The sequence below is a fragment of the Sparus aurata genome, chromosome 11, assembly GCF_900880675.1.
Source record: "Sparus aurata chromosome 11, fSpaAur1.1, whole genome shotgun sequence".
Taxonomy (NCBI): Eukaryota; Metazoa; Chordata; class Actinopteri; order Spariformes; family Sparidae; genus Sparus; species Sparus aurata.
This window is the reverse complement of record NC_044197.1, coordinates 19,096,591-19,115,585: the sequence shown is the minus strand read 5'-3', so window position 1 is coordinate 19,115,585 and position 18,995 is coordinate 19,096,591. Positions and strand designations below refer to the sequence as shown.

The 18,995-nt window shown below is 40.3% G+C and overlaps 2 protein-coding genes and 1 long non-coding RNA gene across 5 annotated transcripts in view; 1 reads left to right on the top strand and 2 right to left on the bottom strand.

Annotated features, from left to right (window-relative positions):
• LOC115591915 (uncharacterized) overlaps positions 1 to 1,521 on the top strand; it is a 2,128-nt gene extending 607 nt beyond the window's left edge. For 2 of the 3 annotated variants that reach the window (XR_003986038.1, XR_003986036.1), the window contains 2 exons: positions 56 to 398; positions 469 to 1,521. This is a non-coding gene — a long non-coding RNA (uncharacterized LOC115591915). The remainder of the gene's footprint in view (positions 1 to 55; positions 399 to 468) is intronic. The other variant, XR_003986037.1, reaches the window with a different exon arrangement.
• Positions 1 to 12,776, bottom strand: part of LOC115591912 (hydroxylysine kinase-like) — a 22,104-nt gene extending 9,328 nt beyond the window's left edge. The window contains exon 1 of the mRNA XM_030434324.1: positions 12,655 to 12,776. The gene's annotated coding sequence lies outside the window, so the exon portion shown is untranslated. The remainder of the gene's footprint in view (positions 1 to 12,654) is intronic.
• Positions 10,334 to 18,995, bottom strand: LOC115591914 (hydroxylysine kinase-like). The gene is made up of 5 exons (XM_030434325.1): positions 18,888 to 18,995; positions 16,722 to 17,030; positions 15,013 to 15,155; positions 12,937 to 13,117; positions 10,334 to 12,827 (listed from the first exon to the last, which is right to left on the bottom strand). Exons 2-5 carry the CDS (start codon positions 17,023 to 17,025, stop codon positions 12,391 to 12,393), a joined length of 1,065 nt encoding a protein of 354 aa, XP_030290185.1. The 5' UTR covers positions 17,026 to 17,030; positions 18,888 to 18,995; the 3' UTR covers positions 10,334 to 12,390.

Below are 18,995 nucleotides of genomic sequence, written 5' to 3'. Positions count from 1 at the left end.
GCACTTGAAACACAGTCAAATATATTATACTGTCTGACTTTGGATTTCCTTACAGTGTCTGGGAACACAGTTACACTTTTGGAGCCACCAGAAGATGATCCGGTTAGTACATTGTATTCAAATCACAGGGTGGGTATGTCCTGTGAAATCTTAATTCAAGTTCTCTCAATACATGTATGTATATGGCAGGGGGAAGGCACATCTGCAGCTGCAGAATGCACTTCTGCAGATGAGGAGACTGTCACTGGACTCCAGAAGGCCTTAGATACGTCAATTTTATGGAAATATCCTGCTTATTTAGTCCATAAAGTATGAAGTCAGTGATGTGGTGCTAATAGAAAATATATGTGTAACAGGACCCAGATGCTGCACAGTCCCCTAAACAGCCTGGTAACATTGTGAGTATTGGCTAAAGTAAATCTACATTATGCACAAATCCTGCTGTGCTAATTGACATTTCTTTTACAGACTTCACAAACTGTCAGAATACTGTATGCAAAGCACCTGGAGAAACGGAGAGCTGGCAGACATTAAAATCAAATTGAAGAAGAGAAAGCACCAAGAAATGGAGCTTGAAATTAAACGTGGGACACTCAGGAAACTGGACCTGGAAATCCAGAAACTAGAAAGATAAATGAGTATTTCAGTGCACACAGTAACCATAAGTGCAATACAGTGTTTGAATCTTTGTTTCTTTTGCTCTTTCTATTCCAGGATCCAAGCAACCAAGAGAAATGACTGCCAAATAAACCCTCAGGTGGTGCAGGCACTGAAACCGAGATTTCAGAAGGTTGAAGGTCATCTCGATTCAAGCCCTTGTCTTTCTGTGTGCATGGGGAGTCGAGAGGAATGACTCGCAGGCATAGCCTCTGTCTCCCGGCAGCACACCAGAGAATTCGCCTGATAATGCAAGATATCATTTAGAAAACTACACGGCAGAGTTAAACACTCATGATGTCCAAGGTACTTACAGTACAAATAAAATGTGTGGCTTACCTTGTGAAAGTCTCTTGTAAATTGGACTAGCCCGAAAGACTCTGGATTCATGCACTGAGCCAGGCCACTTTCCTCTAAAAAAAAAGGCAGCCAGCATCACAGATCATCTGAAATGTGAAGTTGTAGCCTATTAAGGTCACTTATTGCACAGAATTAATTTATGTAGGTCACAGTAACCACAAATCACTCTTACCTGAACATTGATGCTGTGGAAGGATGTCCTGTTAATGTAATCTCCCTCATGTTCTCCTGAGGGGCGTTTGATCCTGATGTGTGTACAATCCAGCTGTAACAAAAAATAGTGAGTATCCAAGTGTGACCGATCAAATTAGAAAGTAATGGTTGCACGTTGAAATTGAGGTTACCTGCAATCTTGTAAAACTCCTTGATGTGGAGGTGTCTTTTGTGGCCAGGGAAGGTGATGAATATGTTGAATGACTTCAGCTCCATACAAACACTTATTGTGCGGCAAATGGTTCCTTTATTGAGGTTCTCTACATCCCCAACAGAATAAAGGAAGCTCCCACTTGCAAAAAATTGTGTGTGTGTCACAGATTTCATTGAAAACACCTTTGCCACTTCATCAGCCATGTTTTGTTATCTCAATTACTGCAATAAAACATATTTATGAAATCTCTGATGGCAATTTGGCAAGCAGTCTTCATTACATAGCAATTTAACACTTGGCCCAAGTAATAATACTACCACTTGAATAAATATAAAAAGACTGTTGCAATTACAAACAGCCAACAGAATTAAATGAAAGGAAAAATGACAATATATATGTAATATTTTAATTCAGGATAATTAAAGTGATGCAACATACTTAGAAAGACCATGGACATGCTGTAAAACACATTAATTCCTCACAGGATTGACGGTGGAAATACAGGTGAATCACTAGGATTAATCTTAGCCTGGCTGTTAGCCTGGTCTGGAGCAGGCTAGCTCCACAGAATAAATCTCCATGGTAACTTATACCATAACATATCCTACTGCCCCCTATCCTGCTTTTGTGCAACCGGATCACAGATCAATTGAGCCAGGATAACCAAGATATCCTGGCTTTATCCCTTATCCTAGTTTTGTGCAATACCCCTCTGATCCTGCCACAGCAGTGCATAAACGTCAAGTTTGAATATATTGCTCTTACTTTGAAAACATGGACATACTTGAACAAGATCTATATAGAAAATAATATGTTAAGACATGTAAAGATGAAGCTGTTCACATTTGGTATTGACATGCATTACGAGAGAAAAGTGAGTAAACACCTCGAGGCTTAGCCTTCGGCGCTCTCTACGCAAATACACACAAACACTGGAACAAACCTGAGATAACATTTTTTACACAGAGAAAGAAATACGCTCATACTAACAAGTATTCACAAGCAACCAAATCAAGTGGTTTGCCATATAATTTTGTGATTGGCTCTGGTGCACACGTGGCTATGGTGGCTATGGTTGACAATGCTAGCTGAATTCTTTAATTGATTATTTATTAACGGTATCATTGTAGTCCAAACAAATCCGACGTTGCACACCCTTAAACCACGCAGCAGCCATGTTGAAAATCTCAGGTCAGTCTGATCCTGATCTGCAGAGATATTTAAGGCACACACACACAAAGACACACAGACAGAGATGTCTTGCTTTTATAGAGAGACTAGTGCAGTGCCCGTAGGAAGCATGTATTCCTATAGAAAAGTGGGAGGTTAAGTACCTTTTTCAGGGATGGCCAAATGAGGCTGTGTTTGAAGGTGGGACGTCAGGGATATTTAGGTTTGTTGTGAAATCCGATATTCCAGGGTATAATTGGCCGTTTTTGACTATTTTTGATTTTGACATTATATTTCACCTTAAAAACTATTTACTTGGTGTCATTATTTTCAGCACAACCTCACATGTGTGACTGTACAGTTTTTTTTTTCATTTTGACATACTGTATTAACACAATGGACCTAAAATCATAAAAAAACATAAAATCTGAGTAGGAAAAAGTTAGATTTTTTACTGTGAAAACCACAAATATGTTTAACGAACCATTTGTATTACTTATAATGCAAATATAAATTGTATTAAATTAACAAAGTTATATGTAACTATTTACATTTAAATGCAGGCAATGCATCAGGCTCAGGTCTCCCTGAGCTCCTTCCTGCCTGCTCCAGATTCAGCAGTCTCCTCGTTGTTTTGACTCACAACACAAAAAAACAACTCCACTACACACAAAACACACTACACCAAACACTCCAAACACACTATATGTCACAAATCTCTCAACTCTCAAAACTCGCGAGCTCTATCACCGTCACTGCTGCTGTCACTCTTTCGCCGCCGTCCCTCCCACATCTTCCTACTGTTCCACATAATTTTGTGATTGGTTGGTGTGGTGCCTTTTTCCACCAATAGGAACGTGTTTTTTTTCTTGCAAACACTTTCTGCTTGCAGACACTTTCGTGACAAAAGCCTGTTTTTACCGTTTTTTCCTGCACCAGACACAAAGCAAACGTGATGGCAATGTTTGCGAAAAAGCGCGGTGGACATTATTTATCGTAAATCCGGTTTTGGACGCGCCGCGGCGCCTCCTGAGCCGCGTCCATCGACTCAGGAGGTGGGGCATTGGGATGAGCTTTCAACTAGCTACACACGGACATCCACAGATTCAGATTCCAGTTTGTTGTCCTTGCGTATCCGGATCTCCTCAGACCGGAACAGAATCAGTCCAAACTTGTCCAGTCTCATTAATCCACAACAGTCAGTTAACCCTAACCCCTAACCCTAACCCTAACCCACAAAACGGGACCGAACCACCAGCAAAATCCCAGTCCAGTTCACGCCACTGCAGGTACAAATCTGCTTGTTTCTTAAGGTGTGTCGTGAGAGTGAGTTCTGCAGTGATTGGCTCTGGTGCGCACGTGGCTACGGTGGCTATGGTTGACAATGCTAGCGGAATTGGTAAATCATTTATGAAATAATTTGTCAACGGTATCATTGTAGTCCAAACAGATCCGACGTTGCACACCCTTAAACCACGCAGCAGCCATGTTGACAATCTCAGGTCAGTCTGATCCTGATCTGCAGATATTTTTGAGGCAGACACACACACACACACACAGACACACAGGCAGACAAAGTGTCTTGCTTTTATAGAGAGATGTGGCCTCCATTAGAAGTAGGAGCTTAAGAGCACCATACGAGGGCAGTGTTCAACTAGATTATATCTAGGAGGGTAAAGACAAGGGGTTCAGTACATGGTGTGAGAAGTGAAATATATGTAGCTGCCTGGTCAGTGCTATAACCTGTAAAATGATTTTTTTGGGTTTTTTTTTTTTTTTTTCTAGTATTTAAAAAAAATATATATATATACTTTAAAAAGTGTCTGTGTCTATCTAATGTTTCTACTGGAACATAATGTTCAACTGGAACGTGATACAGAGAGAAATTAAAGATTAACAAAACAATAAAGACACCAGCAAACAATCACATGAGATCAGTACTTCATAGTTTCCAAGAATATATTGGCATCTGCAGCTTTAGGAGATTTGTGTATTTGTTTAAGGTTTTGCAAGGGATGTCCTGATCCGATCATGTGATCGGAAATCGGCGCCGATCACGTGGTTTCAGACTCGATCAGAATCGGACGTTATATCCCGTTCAGGGATCGGATATATATATGTACATTTATTCTCATTATTTTTTATCAGATCTATAATATTTCTAAACAAATTGGGAAAATAACAGCTTAGTATTTACTACCGTTAGGCAGACGTGCGCCTAACGTTACTCTGGCAAACCTGTGGATAAAATGTCTGCAGTGTGGAAATAACTTAAATCAGAAAGCGAAAGTTGTCCAACAGCAACATGTAACATCTGCAAGATGACCGTTTCGTGGGGGGGGGGGAGGTAAGAAAAGAGCTGCATATCATACTACTCATTTGATACAGCAAATAAAAAACAAACACTCAAAGAATTTGAGTTCACTCAAGCAATACAGGCAAATACACCGAAGCAACAAACACTCGCGGATACTTTCAGAAGGACAGAGAAATATCCTCAAGACAGCAACATGGCCAAAAATATTACAAGAAAAATATACAAATATACCGGTATGCTCTACCATCTCTGCATTACATTACATTTCTGCCTATTTCGACTTGCCGGTATGCGCACTAGTTTCGTAGGTCTCATACCGCAGAGCATGTAAAACAGGCAAATGAGGAGATGCTTAACACGTGTGAAATAGACAAGCAACTCGTCCACGTCATTTTACATGAATAAGGAATCTGTAAAAAGCAATGGATGATATGGAGGTAACAAGCTTGGGCTGTGTCTCACACACTTCAGCTGGCTGTACACGAGGGTCTGCTGTCACAGTGCAGCGTCACAGACTCACCTGCTAACACAAGGAAGGTGGTCGGCCAATGTTCCAATAGCATATGCAGCATAAGAAAGAGCCATATGAAAGTATATATTTTGTTTCAACAAAATAGAAAAACAAACTATTAAGGAATGCAGGTACTTTTTTTCTTAATGCAGCTGTATTATCCAGGAAAATTTTACTTGAGGCGAAGTATCGGATCGGGGACTTGGATTCGGCAGATACTAAATATTAAAGGACTCGGATCGGGATCAGGGTAAAAAAAAACCTTCTTTTTAGTAAACTCTGTGTACACAAACAATGTTCTCAATGCTTGTGTTCATGTGTAGAGACCCTGGTGATACTACGAGCAAAGTTTCATGTTGTGTCGAGCCTTCTTATTGTTTTAAAAATAGCGATTTTGAATCTAGTGTAAAAGTGCCCCTGCACCCCATTGAAAATTAGCTTGCCCGAAAACAAAACTATGGTCCATCTTAAAAGTGCCTCTTTCGTCGCAATTATGCTTTTACACTAAGGTTTGACTCATATTCAATCACAAATAAAGCCTCGGGTTGCTTTCTGGCGAGAGTTTCACTTTAAGAAAGCTATTGACCTAACAATGTGTGAGCTTGACCTATGGATCTGTTGGAACACTTGTTGATAATGGTGATAATTTAAAAAGAAGTTTGCCACTGAGTTAAAAGGAGTTTGCGCAAGTTTTAATGTTGACACTTCTTTTTTAAAAATGTGTTATTCCTGTCTTATTGACTCTTGTTTTAACCTTCTCTTTTATCTGCCGGTTTGAGTCACTTACCATGAAAAACAGGTTGGGACACATTGTGAGAATGTGCAGTAGAATCCGTGGCATAAATCTGGATGAACTTTCCCCTTTACCATACCTGTCAACACTGGGATTTGAAAATAAGGGAAATCCTCTGCGAATCATCTGTGGGACTGCCACTATTTTTCTCATTCTCTTAGCTTATTACAAGTCTCACCTTTCCTCCTCCTTGCCTGAACATACTCTGCCTTTCTTGCTGCAACAAATGCATGGATTAAAGCAAAAAATCTTTTGACTGAAAAGTTTTTTGAAGCTGTAGCCAAGTCATATTCCCAATTTGTAATTTGTGAAACATGTTACAGGACATTTTACTTGACACGTGCAAAAAAAGATGAGATTTACAGCCTCATCCCACACCATGTCCTCTAATGCAGACATCAAGTTTAAATATTTGACCAATGTTGTTTTACAGGAGGATGATCTGAACAGCTGTTCTATTCTGTTTTTTGTCTTTTCAATGTAATTTTCAATCAATGAAATCAAACTGTGCCTTTTTTTTGCCAAGCTTCTCTCAAGTTTTACTCTTTCAAATAATCAACCATCTACAGAACTTTTCAGTACGCTATTTTTCTACTTCTTCTCATCATCATTATCATTAATTATTATTATTTTTTTATAATAATAATAATAATAATAATAATAATAATAATAATAATAATATTGTTAAAGTGAGCCACTTGTCATTTAACAGAAAAATACATCCTACAAACAGCAACTTTTGCAGCCTTGTCAGTCTGATGGCGAGTTGTCACCTTTCTGTCATCACTAACATACTGTTAATAATCAAAGAAGCTCTGAGGCTTTACATTTGTTCTATGTTATAATACAAGATTTCAGCATTGAGCTTTACAATCAGGCTACATTCATGATTTTGTACAGTCAAACTAACCAAAAACGTCTTGTGTTAAAGGAGAACTTTGGTCGATTTAAACATGCAGCTTCATTGCTCAAGCTACCCTTGACTTGCCAGTACCGAAGACGCGAACACATTTGGTCCAACCATTACAGAGCTCTGTGAACGGAGATTTAGCATTTACAGCTAACAGCATGGGGTCAGAACTTTACACTGTGTTTTAAGTGTCTTAACATGCTCCACATCTCACACCAAAAGTTATGCAACATCAGCAGACACCTTACAACACAGCACTGTAGCGTGTATGACTCAAAATGAATAAGAAAGTAGTTAAAACAGTGTGTTTGTGCAAGGAGCTACATATCGTTTGTTGACATCCATGTGTTCCGGTAGCTAGACCCAAACTAGTCAATCCGTCGAGCGTGCGCTCAACAGGCTTAACAGGCTATTGTAAGGCTCATGGCTCATGACAGGCTGTAACATGGACATGTACATTATGAACAGAAACACGAAAATGCTGGAATATGTTTCCGTCTCCACCAGTGAGGGAGTAAGCGCACGCTCGACGGATCGACTAGTTTGGTCTAGCTACCGGAAGACGCCGATGTCAACAAACAGGTAAGTAGCTGCTTGCACAAACACACTGTTTTAACTACTTTTTTATTCAGTTTGAGTCATACACGCTACAGTGCTGTGTGCTAAGGTGTCTGCTGATGTTGCATAACTTTTGGTGTGAGATGTGGAGCATGTTAAGACGCTTAAAACACAGTGTAAAGTTCTGACCCCATGCTGTTAGCTGTTGCTAACTCTGTTCACGGAGCTCTGTAATGGTTGGACCAATGTGTTCGCGTCTTTGGTACTGGCAAGTCAAGGGTAGCTTGAGCAATGAAGCTGCATGTTTAAATCGACCGAAGTTCTCCTTTAATGTTGATCAACATTATAAAGTTTCAGTAACCATGGTAACTCACTTGCCAGAGGGGAGGGAGAGACGCTAAATGAAGCCGTTTACACATATACACTGCAGACAAAGTCCGGACTATAGTTGTTATTTCACACATGTAGCACACAACAGGAGACTCACCGTGTCAGACAAGATCTCACGTGTTGACTAAATTCAACAACTAATTGATAATGTAGCTCCGATTCATTCAATTGCCATTCTAAAATTAGACCTCCAGTCACGTAGCGACCTTGTTTACTTTCGGTTTTTATGAAACGAAACTTAAGGAATCCCGCTTGAATCCCGAAGCTCACGAATCTTCATGTGTACTTGGGGCGCTACAACTGCTATACTGCCACCTGCTGGGCCGGAGGGGAAACACAGGAGATTTAAGGGAAAATATGTAAATGGAAAGACGGCGGGACAGATGATTAAAATAACGGAATTTCCCGGGGAAAACGGGAGGGTTGACAGGTATGCCTTTACCCAAAGCCAGAGCCATAAATAAAGTCCAGTCTATCCTTGTTGACTGCAGTCACCCCCTAATCCCTAATATTTAATACAGCATAGCATGAATGTGTCTGATGTGCATATTTATGCAAGATAAGTTAATCCATGAATGTCTACGCCAGATCAAACTGCATGGATTTCTACTGTTCATGCAGGGCTGTAACAGTTATGTTAGCTGTTTTATGGTTTTATGGTTGGCATGCACAACAACGCTTTACGTGACGTAACAGTTTATCACATTGAGGTTCTGGGATTCTCTTAAACACTACAGAGAAGTCTGACATATTTTCAGGGAATACAGTTAATCATCTTAAATTCTACTTAAAATGTTCTTTTCAAAGTCGACTCATTTTATGGTCGTTGTGAGTTAAAGACACACTATGTAGTAATTTGTATTTTGTGTGATTTGACACCTCCACAGTCTCAACACTACAGCTGTTTCCCAGGTTTCTGTTACACAGTTATGACACGTAATATCAGATGAGCTAACTAGATGGCGGCAGCTACAGTACAGTAAACAGCAGTTGGCGTTACCTTAGCAACAGGCACATTTCTGTCCATCATGAAATCATGAGAGTTGAAGCAAAGAGAAAATCTTTTCTCCATAATATGACTAACATAGTTGGTGGTGTGTGAGTCAGTGCTATAAAATGTCAAAATTCTACTCACCCGACTCACTCGATTGTGGGACTGACAGGGAAACCAGTGACCCTATAGTAAATCAGTGTACCATGAAAATTAATTTGGAGCTGTTATTTTACATGTAATAAAAACTTACATCACTTTGCTCAAATAGTAACTAGATTGACCAATTTCCTGTTTTGCATCCTTTACAACGCAGGTCGAGAAACAGGCTAATTATCTATTAGCCAGCTGAAGAGGTGCCAGCATCAGTCACAGTCTACCAAGACCAAATGTGCAGGATCCCCAATTACTTTTTTTCTCCATTATTTGAATGATGATTAGACTGACATTTTGAGCAGGAAGTCAGTCAAGTAAGAGTAGTCGTCAGTATCCTAGCTCCATTTTTGCATCTCTATAATTACACACAATACAATAGGTGCTTGCTTTGGCCAGTAAACCACCATTACATTTCAATTTTGGGAAAAGTTTGGCACCCCTTATTAATCTCATCCATACTACTACTTCTAATGTATAAGTGGTTTCTGGTTGGACTAGTGTCAAACACTACTAATGCAGATGCAATACAAATATTTCTCACCACCTCATTACAGAGTTATTGTACATATACAATATAGCAGGGGTCCCCAACCACCAGGCCGGGGACCGGTACCGGTCTGTGGGTCATTTGGTACCGGACCACAGAGAAAGAATAAATACGTTATTTTATTTCCGTTATATTGATGATCATACTCGGAAAGTTGTTTTATTTTGAAAAACGGATTCTCTTTTAACAACATCCATCTGTTCCTGTTGGCGCGCTTGACACGTACCTGTTTCAGTCACGGTATACCCAAAAATAAGCCCTCAAGCTAGCTAAAAATAAAACAAACGTCTTCGGAGAGCTACTTTGCAAAGCAAGAGGAATTATGATGAGAAGTAAGAAGAGAGAGATGGACAACTGTATTCAAGTTGGCTGATAAAGTGGCTGAACTGCAGCTGCGTGAACAACTGCTGGAGATTGAATGTTACCTTAGTAAGTTATGGAGCAAAAAGGAACACACTTCGGGTGTTTATGCACTTTGCTTTGTCATTTTCACACGCGCGCACAACCACCCTCCCGCCCCCCCATGAAACCGGTCCGTGCTGCAAAAAAGGTTGGGGACCACTGCAATATAGTACAGTAACCGTATCAGAGAATTGAAACATACTCTTTGAGGTTTGTATTATTTATTGAAATAACTGAACAGCATAAAATGGTCTCAAATGGTAAACATTGGTGGACCCAGATATTCATTAAACACACAGTATAAAAGCTGAGATAGGTTTCTAAGCAAAACAGAATACAAAAGTCTTGTATAAACAATGATTTTTCTTAGCAAAACACATGAAATGTGCTTTACAAGGCATACGATCTGTTACAGAGGACACACTTTAGCCTATTGCATTGTACAGTTACAATCATACAGTACAGCTGGTAATTTGATAAAAGCCATCCATTATCTGATAAGGTCCCCAATTTTCCAGAGATTTGTATGGTTTCTTATAATGGTGGCATCAATCTTCTTAGCATCAAACAAACATACAATTGTGGCAGTTAAGAGTCAAACACTGTTTATAGTCCTGAACAGGAACCTCTACCACTGCACCATCTGTGCACCCCAATTTAAAGAGACACACTGCGATTAAATACTTTTCTTTCCTGTTGGCGTATGCTCACAAATAAGTTTTAATGACGTTCATCTGGTTTCTACAAAGGGTAGCCTCTGAGAACAGCTTATTTATGCTGGGATTGTTGACAGAAAGTAGTGTAAATGCCATGGATCCATTTTTTACATTCTTAGAGGAAATCTTGAAGGCACTTCATGGTGTAGAGCAAGGATTTAAACACTCAGTACTCTGATGGAATAAAACGCAGGAAGTTAATATAATGCTCTCTGAAGTTAATCAAGGGGGATTCTGGCCACAGATATAGTCTGCAGATATATTTGTTTAAGTGTAATGAAAGGGCAGAGGCAATTAGGCCTATCCTCTTTGGGTCAAACATCTCTGGCTGTGTCAAACATTTTAATGTTCAACCAAGTGGCCTGTTTCCAAGGGGCCCTATGATTTTTGTTTTTGTGTGGAAGAGGAACATATGTCTGGGGAAAACTGCACAGAGTGAGGCAAATCTGGGTGGCACAACAAGCCCCCTCCACAGACTGAGCCCCTCTCCCTTCAAAACAATGTAAGCATGGCAAAGCGGCTGCCCCCGGCTCTGTCTTCGTCTGCGAAAAAACTGAGAAACTCGACATTAACCACTCAGTACAGAGCCGAGCAGTTCCCAAGCGACTTATGTGTCAGGTGAACTGTTGTTTTCCAAATTCTGCCAACACTCAGTTAACTGGAAGCGCAAAAATACGTGCAATGACCACATACTGTCCAAAAGCCATGTGAGAAACAAGGAAAAGTACAATAATGATGCTAGCAAGGCCACGTCCCTACAGACGTGCATTACTGCTGCTATATTCAAGTCATTCGGACTCTAGAAAAAAGTTTGTTGAAGATTTTGTGGCTATGTGCGCTGAGGCTGACATCAGTATTGAGGAAATGTGTTGTTTGTCACATCAATAAATTTAAGTTAATTTCTATATAATTTGTGTACATTTTAGATAGGAATTTGTGAAAAAATAAAAAACGGAATTTACAGATTTTACAGTGCCCTATTTCCATACAGAGGAACACAGAGATAGACAATTTAACTTAAGTGTATACACCCTGATGATCATGTTAAGCCATGACTGCCAGAAAACTACTGCCTCTTCTATATGATTTATTAGTTACTTATTAAGTTACTCATTACACAGCACTTTGGCTTCAATGCTTTCTTACACTCTCACTGTTAACCTCTTTCACACACGCATATACCCGGAGGAGCTGTATGTGTGAATACTACAGGCAAATATACAAATGTCCGAGGGTGAGTATTTTCTACACGTGCAAACAAGTCTGACACGGACAGTCTTCTGTTCTGCATGTGTTCACGGGTACATGTGGAGAATGTCCTGGTGTGATTTTCAAGATAGTATCCAGAGTTCATATGTGACAGGGGCTTTAGTTAGTTATTTTTGCGTTTACAGCACTTCAATATGTCTGGATTATTTTGTCTTTGAAACATAATACATTGTTTTTAACTCGTTGTCTTAAAATGATACCTGAGAACCGGGTCAGTGGAATCACCCTGTTGTGCTGATATATTTATGAATGGCTTTCCTCAGATCTTTCTCACTTTCAGTGACTGAATTGGGCAGCACTCTGAAACCATACCTTCTCCACCTTCTCCTTTCCAAGCTCCCAGAGATGGCGGAAAATATGGACACCCCTCTTTGATGTAATCATCAGATACTCTGCATTTTCAGGATGTAGTTTCACAGTGTAACGAGACAAAACCAATGACTGACAGAAGCGGGACAGGACCAGCAAATAGAGACAATCTCTCTCTGCCTCATTAAGAGGCATGACACTTTCCCAGCCCGCCAGGACAGGTCCACCCACCTCTACGGGTTCAGGGTGCTCCGTCATCATGTACATGATGTTGATGGCTAGCTCATGTATGTAGTAGCCAGTGTTCATGTCTCCAAAGTCAAGGATGCCAGAAATCCTGTAGCCATCAGTCTCATTGGGTTGCACAAGAATATTGAGGTCATTAAAGTCACCGTGGTTAATGCCTTAGAAAGAAAGAAAAAATTGCTGTTTATGGGAACCAGGTAAGTGTATGAATGTAAGACAGGGCAGTGTCAGAGAGAATCGAATATATCTAGTAAATAACACACTTACACTTGCGGAAATTGGAGCGTTTGGGGACCAGAGTGGTCTTGTACTGATGAATGACATCCTTCACAACCTCCTGAAGAGGATCTCCATCGAACACATTCAGGTATTCTTCCAAAAGGGGAACACTTGATAGACTCCATATGAACTTCTCTCTCTGCAGCACACTAAGATGAGGATGCTGTAGCTGAAAATAACAAAATATAAAAAGCAATAAAAATACAAAGAAGCGGAAGTCAGTACGAGACATAGGTTTGGAAGATAACATTGGAGTTTGCCATTTTTTAATGGCTCTACTAGACAGGACAGCTTAGAGAGATGACAGCAAGTGAGATGAGGAAGAGGAGGGATGACAGTCAGTACAGGGCCCCGGGTGGGATTCGGACCCTGCCCATGGACACGGGCTCTGTGAATGATGTGCACGCTCTACCAACAGAGCTTATGTAAGTAGCTGTTAGCCAGAAGTCCAGTTTCATGTCTAATGAGGGGTAAGTCTTTTAATATACAACCCTATTAAAAAAAAAAAGTTACACAATGTGTAAAACAATATATTTAAATTTTAACCTCATTAAATTGTATTTATTTTATCTTTCAATAGAGCCATTACTTCCATGCAATTGATCTTGATCCTGAACTATGAAGCTTTGTCAAGTCTATTTTAATGTGAGCGCCACAGATTTATGTTTGGTTGTTTCTGACATTTAATAATGATGATTGAGATATTATCAAGATGATGGTTTACAGGTGTATGTGTGGGTGATGTATGAACAAGAATCAGTCAACACGTAATACTGGACATTCATAATTCTGTCTTTGTGCATACACATTGTTTTGGTCAAGTATCGCTCTAGACTACATATAGACATTTAGACATCTGGCCCCAGTAGTGGTAGATATCCTCCCTTCAGATTAATCATTTTATTTTGGGTCACGACATTAATAGATTTACATGCCTTAGTGCACAAAGGCATTTCAGTTTTCTCATACTGTCCAGCACCGCAGCGCTGTATACTTCCTCTGTTTGACCACTCAGTTTTAGCACCTGATTCCCAAATACCCAGTTTCCTCTGATTGGTCAGATCACACACACAACAGAGCAGCTATGCTAAATCAATTATTTGCGATGTGCAATAACACTGTTCAATATTGCGATGACGATATAACCTACGATGAATAAACAAATATTGAAGTTTGCATATTATTAACTATACAGTTAATCATGGCTAACGTTAGTGTTGAATTGTTTGTGTAGGTCTTTATGGTTGTATTGCAGGTGGTGATGGAGGTTGGTTGTGTTTCCTTTAGAAGGTGCAACAACTGCTCGGCATGTTTTACATAGTACCTGTGTTTGTAACACGTTGTCTCTCCTGAATCCAAAATAAGTCCATATAGCAGAAGTGCTGTTTCTTTTCACCACAAGGTCTTCATCACTTTTCTCTCCTCCCTCAGCCATCATAACCTGGCTATCACCACCAAACTGATGCCGATTAATTTTGTCAGGGTAGCTAACGGCTAGCTGGGGCTTCATCTGATTGGCCCTTGTATCCAGGGCTCCGTCAGATAGGCTAAATGTTGGCATGCTCAAGGTGCATGCATGGCACATGTAAACAAAATGATTTTTCTTATTCATCGCGTGTCAGGCAGTCTTTTGCAATGTGTTTATTGCACATGTTCATATCGCGATGACAATGAAAATTAGATTTTTTGGGCAGCCCTAGCATAAATACAACATGTGACATGGTGACATAGTGTGACATCACAAACTCTCGGAATTAAAGGCAGGACTACGGACGAATAGTTTCAGGAACAGAATTTTCTGTGGGAGAAAGCAGCTTCTGTTGGTGCATACTTTGAGGCTTTTAACTTTCAAGACATTTTAGATGCATATGAACATAAATAAAACACTGAAGGACAGGAAAAAAACAGGTCTCTTTTAAGACAATTTCACAAAACATGGGAGAAGTTGTGTCTAAAGATAAGAAAAATTCACAGTGTAGCACTATTATTATCTGGTACAGATCTGGTAATATTACAAAACCAAGTAAATGATTTATAAGTCGCAGAGGCTTCTTACTGTTATACCTCTTGTAGGATTTGGTCCATTCGGGCTGCTGTCTTGCCGGTTTCATACAGCAACTGTGGTGTTAAAGGAGCCTTGGAAATGGTGATTCCAGGCAAATAAGTCAGCAGCCGCACCAGGTACTTCTGACAGCCATAGCCACAGTCTGTCAAAGGTAAACACAGGGTTAGTATTGCAGTCATTTACCTCACTCTGAACCCCTTACAGGGCACACTAACGATTCCTGAAAAGTCTGAGTACTTATTCACATGATTTGCAATGTCACATAAGACTGAAGCTACATATTAGAGGTGGTTAAAATGTCGATTCATCAATGCATTGCAATATATTTTTTCCCAATTCAACATCGATTCAGAAAATTCTCTGAATCGATTCAAGCAAGCAGCGGCCCCTGACCACACGCTGTCCCTCGCCGGACGCCTCTCGGTCCCCGCCTCCAGCAGCTGGAAGCGCCTCGCCCGTGACCTCGCTCGAGGGTCGAAGGGTGATGCACAGCGGAAACACCATCACCAACACCTTATCTTTTCATTAATTTATTCTTACGCACCAGTAGGTGTTTAATTACATGTGCACAGTTGGCATTTAAAGCCGTGACCCTGTAGTATGTGTGTCACTCTTTGGCATTGACTATAGGAGAATAAATTGTGTGTGTGTACCGCAGAGTAAAAGCTATGCAATTAAAAATATAGCCCAACGTGTCAACAGTCAAATTTATCTTTAAAGTGGTATTAAAACATCATTCCAAAGCCTCACCTTAAGCAAGTCAAAAAGCCTTGGAGGTTATGATATAAAGGATTTGGTTGAAAACCAATAAGAGACTGATATAAAAAAAAAGTCATCTCAATCATCACTCATGAGCCACTGGAAGTGTGTGGCGGTGTTTTGTTGTTATTTTGTTTTCGGGATAGAGCTGTCACTTTTTATTCAAAATCCGAAGATACCTTTGAATGTGGAGTGAAAAGTTCATGTTCAAACTGTAATAACATGTTTGAAATGTACAATCTATAAGCGCATTAGGCCGTTTGTTTGCCGTGTGAACAATAAGAGGCCACTCTCAAACTTCACTATCAGCTTAACTTGACATTTCAGTAAACTAAGTTAACTATTAACTAAGTTGCTATAAAAATTTACAATAGCGAGGAGGGCTGTCCTAAGTGGACAGTAATGGAACCTAAAAATCTGAGAAGTAGTGTGTAGAAAGGCAAGGTCACAAATTTGGGGACTCACCTGCTTGCTTATCAACTACAACGGCAGGTGTATGAAATATTTATAACAAATTGTATCTCATTTCAAATTTGTTTGAACTTGAATTTTAAAAACGGAAAAAGCCCCAGGTCAGGGCGCCTCTGGTCGTGTCAGTTTTAAGGTTGTCACTACCCAATGTGTTACTATTTAATGACCTGGCAATGAGACTGAACAGTCAGCTGTCTTTCTCCTGGCGAGCCTTTTACCTCTTTTATTTAAAAAAAATCCTCCTCCACTCAAGTTTTCAAGTGCTTCACCTGAGCAGTGTTTCATAAGTCCTGCATTATTTTGTAATATCAGTCAAGACAGATTCATTAGTACATATACCTAACTGAAAAAAACACTGACCGCAGGGCTGCTGAGGAACAAAAAGTACAAGATGATCTTGCCTATATGGATGTGATTTTCTGAAAATGCTGTTTGACGTCTGTATCCATCTTTTCAAGTCAAACTGACGGTCACATACCCATTTCCTCCACACTCATGAGCTGTCCGGAGGTAGTGGGCAGAGCTGTTTGGGCAGGAAGTCCATTCTGGTGCAGCAAAGACATGGCAATCGTCTGCACCTCGACCAGGGTCTGGTTCTTACTGTCCTCTGAATTCATTATCTTCAAAACGTACTCGCCACCCTCGACTACCGCAACATAGAGGTTCTGGTCATCGTAGCTCGGCAGCGAGCAGATTTCTGATGCCGTCAGCCTGAAGAGCCTCTTTACCACATCCTTCGCCTGAGACGGACTGAAGTTGGGCTTGGTATGCTTCTGTGCCATTATTGCTGAATGAAAACAAAAAGAAGAAAAGGAATTCACTTACAAAACAAAAGCATCATAGTAACCACCAGTAAACCTAAAGTGAAATAAACTGCCAAAGTGTGAATTACAGAAACCTGGTTGCTACATCAGGAAACAAATTAAATACAATTATGGGTATATTTTTTATTTTCCAAACTATTGTTGTTTGGTATTGTGCGATTCTGATTCTCTTGTTTTATGTTCACAGGGTACATACTGTAGGTCACATACTGTACATGTTTTCTATATGCTGCAGGTGTGAGCACAGGCGCCGATTTATGTTTTTGCCCGTGGGTGCTCAATTTTTTTTTTTTTTTTTTGGTGCTCAGATTAAATGAATACCAACAAGGTAATGATTGTCACAAACTGACGATTATTTTTCAAACGATTAATCTAGCGATTATTTTTTCGATAAGTCTACTAATCTAACGATTAATTTAACGTTACATCACCAAACAACAAAAGTAACGTAGTAACTGTAACTGTAGTGACAGAGTCAGTAAACAGAGTAACGCAGCGACCCGTTTACTGATGGCGATTTTGTAATAATGTCATTTAGCAGGTTCTCAATCACTACACATTATAAATGGTCCGCGGGTTTAGATTGACAGGGGGGACACCTGGGAAACACCCCGACGTCATCATCATGACGTGTACCGTCACGTTTCTTTAGGAGCGGCAGCGCAGCTTTCTGTGTGAATTACACAGCGGTTCGTCTTTACTCCAGCGGTGCTTCGCACTGTTTGAATGACCGATGGCGGAGAATTGACGAACCGCCGCTTCCGTGTTAATGCAGCGTCTCTTTGTGAGAGGGACTGTTCTCAGCCTCCGCAAGTACTCTTTTTGTTTTTGTTTTTATCGGCCATCCCAATTGGCCAGTGGGTGCTCAACCTTGTCAGTGGGTGCTCAAGCACCGGAGCACCCACGGGATTGGCGCCTATGGGTGTGAGATCAAATTGATATTGATGTCTTCTTAAGTTGCTGTGTTTTGGCGGTTTTTAGCAAGTGCTTTCTTGAGCTGCTGAGAGCTCTCTCTGCCGGAGCGTATGTATCAAGTAAAAAGACACACATTTGTAAAGTCCAGCTTCTCCAATGTGAGGATTTTCTGTTTTGTCTTTACATTTTTTATCATAAAAATTGAATTGTGATCATAATTACAGATTATGGCCACTGTGAAAAAACAAAACAAAAAGACATTTAGTTCTGACATTGTTTTCTCTGAGATTTACTTTTTCCTATGATCAAACTTAAACTTCTGACTTTTAGAGAGGACGAGTCAGAATTTTGAGGGGGGAAAATTCAAAATCGTTCAGAGTGGCCCAAATCCTCTTCCGTACTTGATAATAAAATATATTGATGTGCTTGATTTGTTGCGTTAGATCTTATCATCCTACATAGTAAATCACTGAACCAGGAAAAGTTCAACTTGTGTGCAGCCCAGCATAAAGTTTGAGTTCCTTGGGATGTTTTTCACACGTGCAGACGGTTATTTTTCTAACTGTGTGCAATGCTCTCTTGCAAAGAGTTGAGATTCAGCACGTTCCTTCTCCATTAGGTCTTCAGTGGGAATCGCGTCCAGTGATAACAAGGGAGGGGGAAAGGTCGACGTGACCCGCACTGACATGCACAACGACAAACTTAAAGCTGAGGACGGTGTCTGGTAAATAACGTGACAGTGTGAGGGTTGGAAAATAGAACCTGTCACATATCGAGTCACATACGTTCCACGTTGACCGTCGTACACCGCACTAGATAACGGTCCGCTAACGTTAGATCCATGAAATAGCCGCCATCGAGGTTAAAAGTGCAAGACAAGGTTATTGACATGTTAGTGGACCTACCTCAGGCTGTGCGACCACACAAAGTGAATGAGAGGTAAAACAATACGAGACGAGTCCACCGCTGGCATCCAGCCGACCCCACGAGCCAGTACATCTATCCACATCCGG

Excerpts from the sequence above, each read along its gene's own strand:
- LOC115591914 (XM_030434325.1), bottom strand. The coding sequence starts at position 17,025 with ATGGCACAGAAGCATACCAAGCCCAACTTCAGTCCGTCTCAGGCGAAG. Across the intron at positions 13,118-15,012 it reads TGGACCAAATCCTACAAGAG|CTACAGCATCCTCATCTTAG; the intron begins GTATAACAGTAA and ends TGTTATTTTCAG. Across the intron at positions 12,828-12,936 it reads ACGCTCCAATTTCCGCAAGT|GCATTAACCACGGTGACTTT; the intron begins GTAAGTGTGTTA and ends TTTCTTTCTAAG.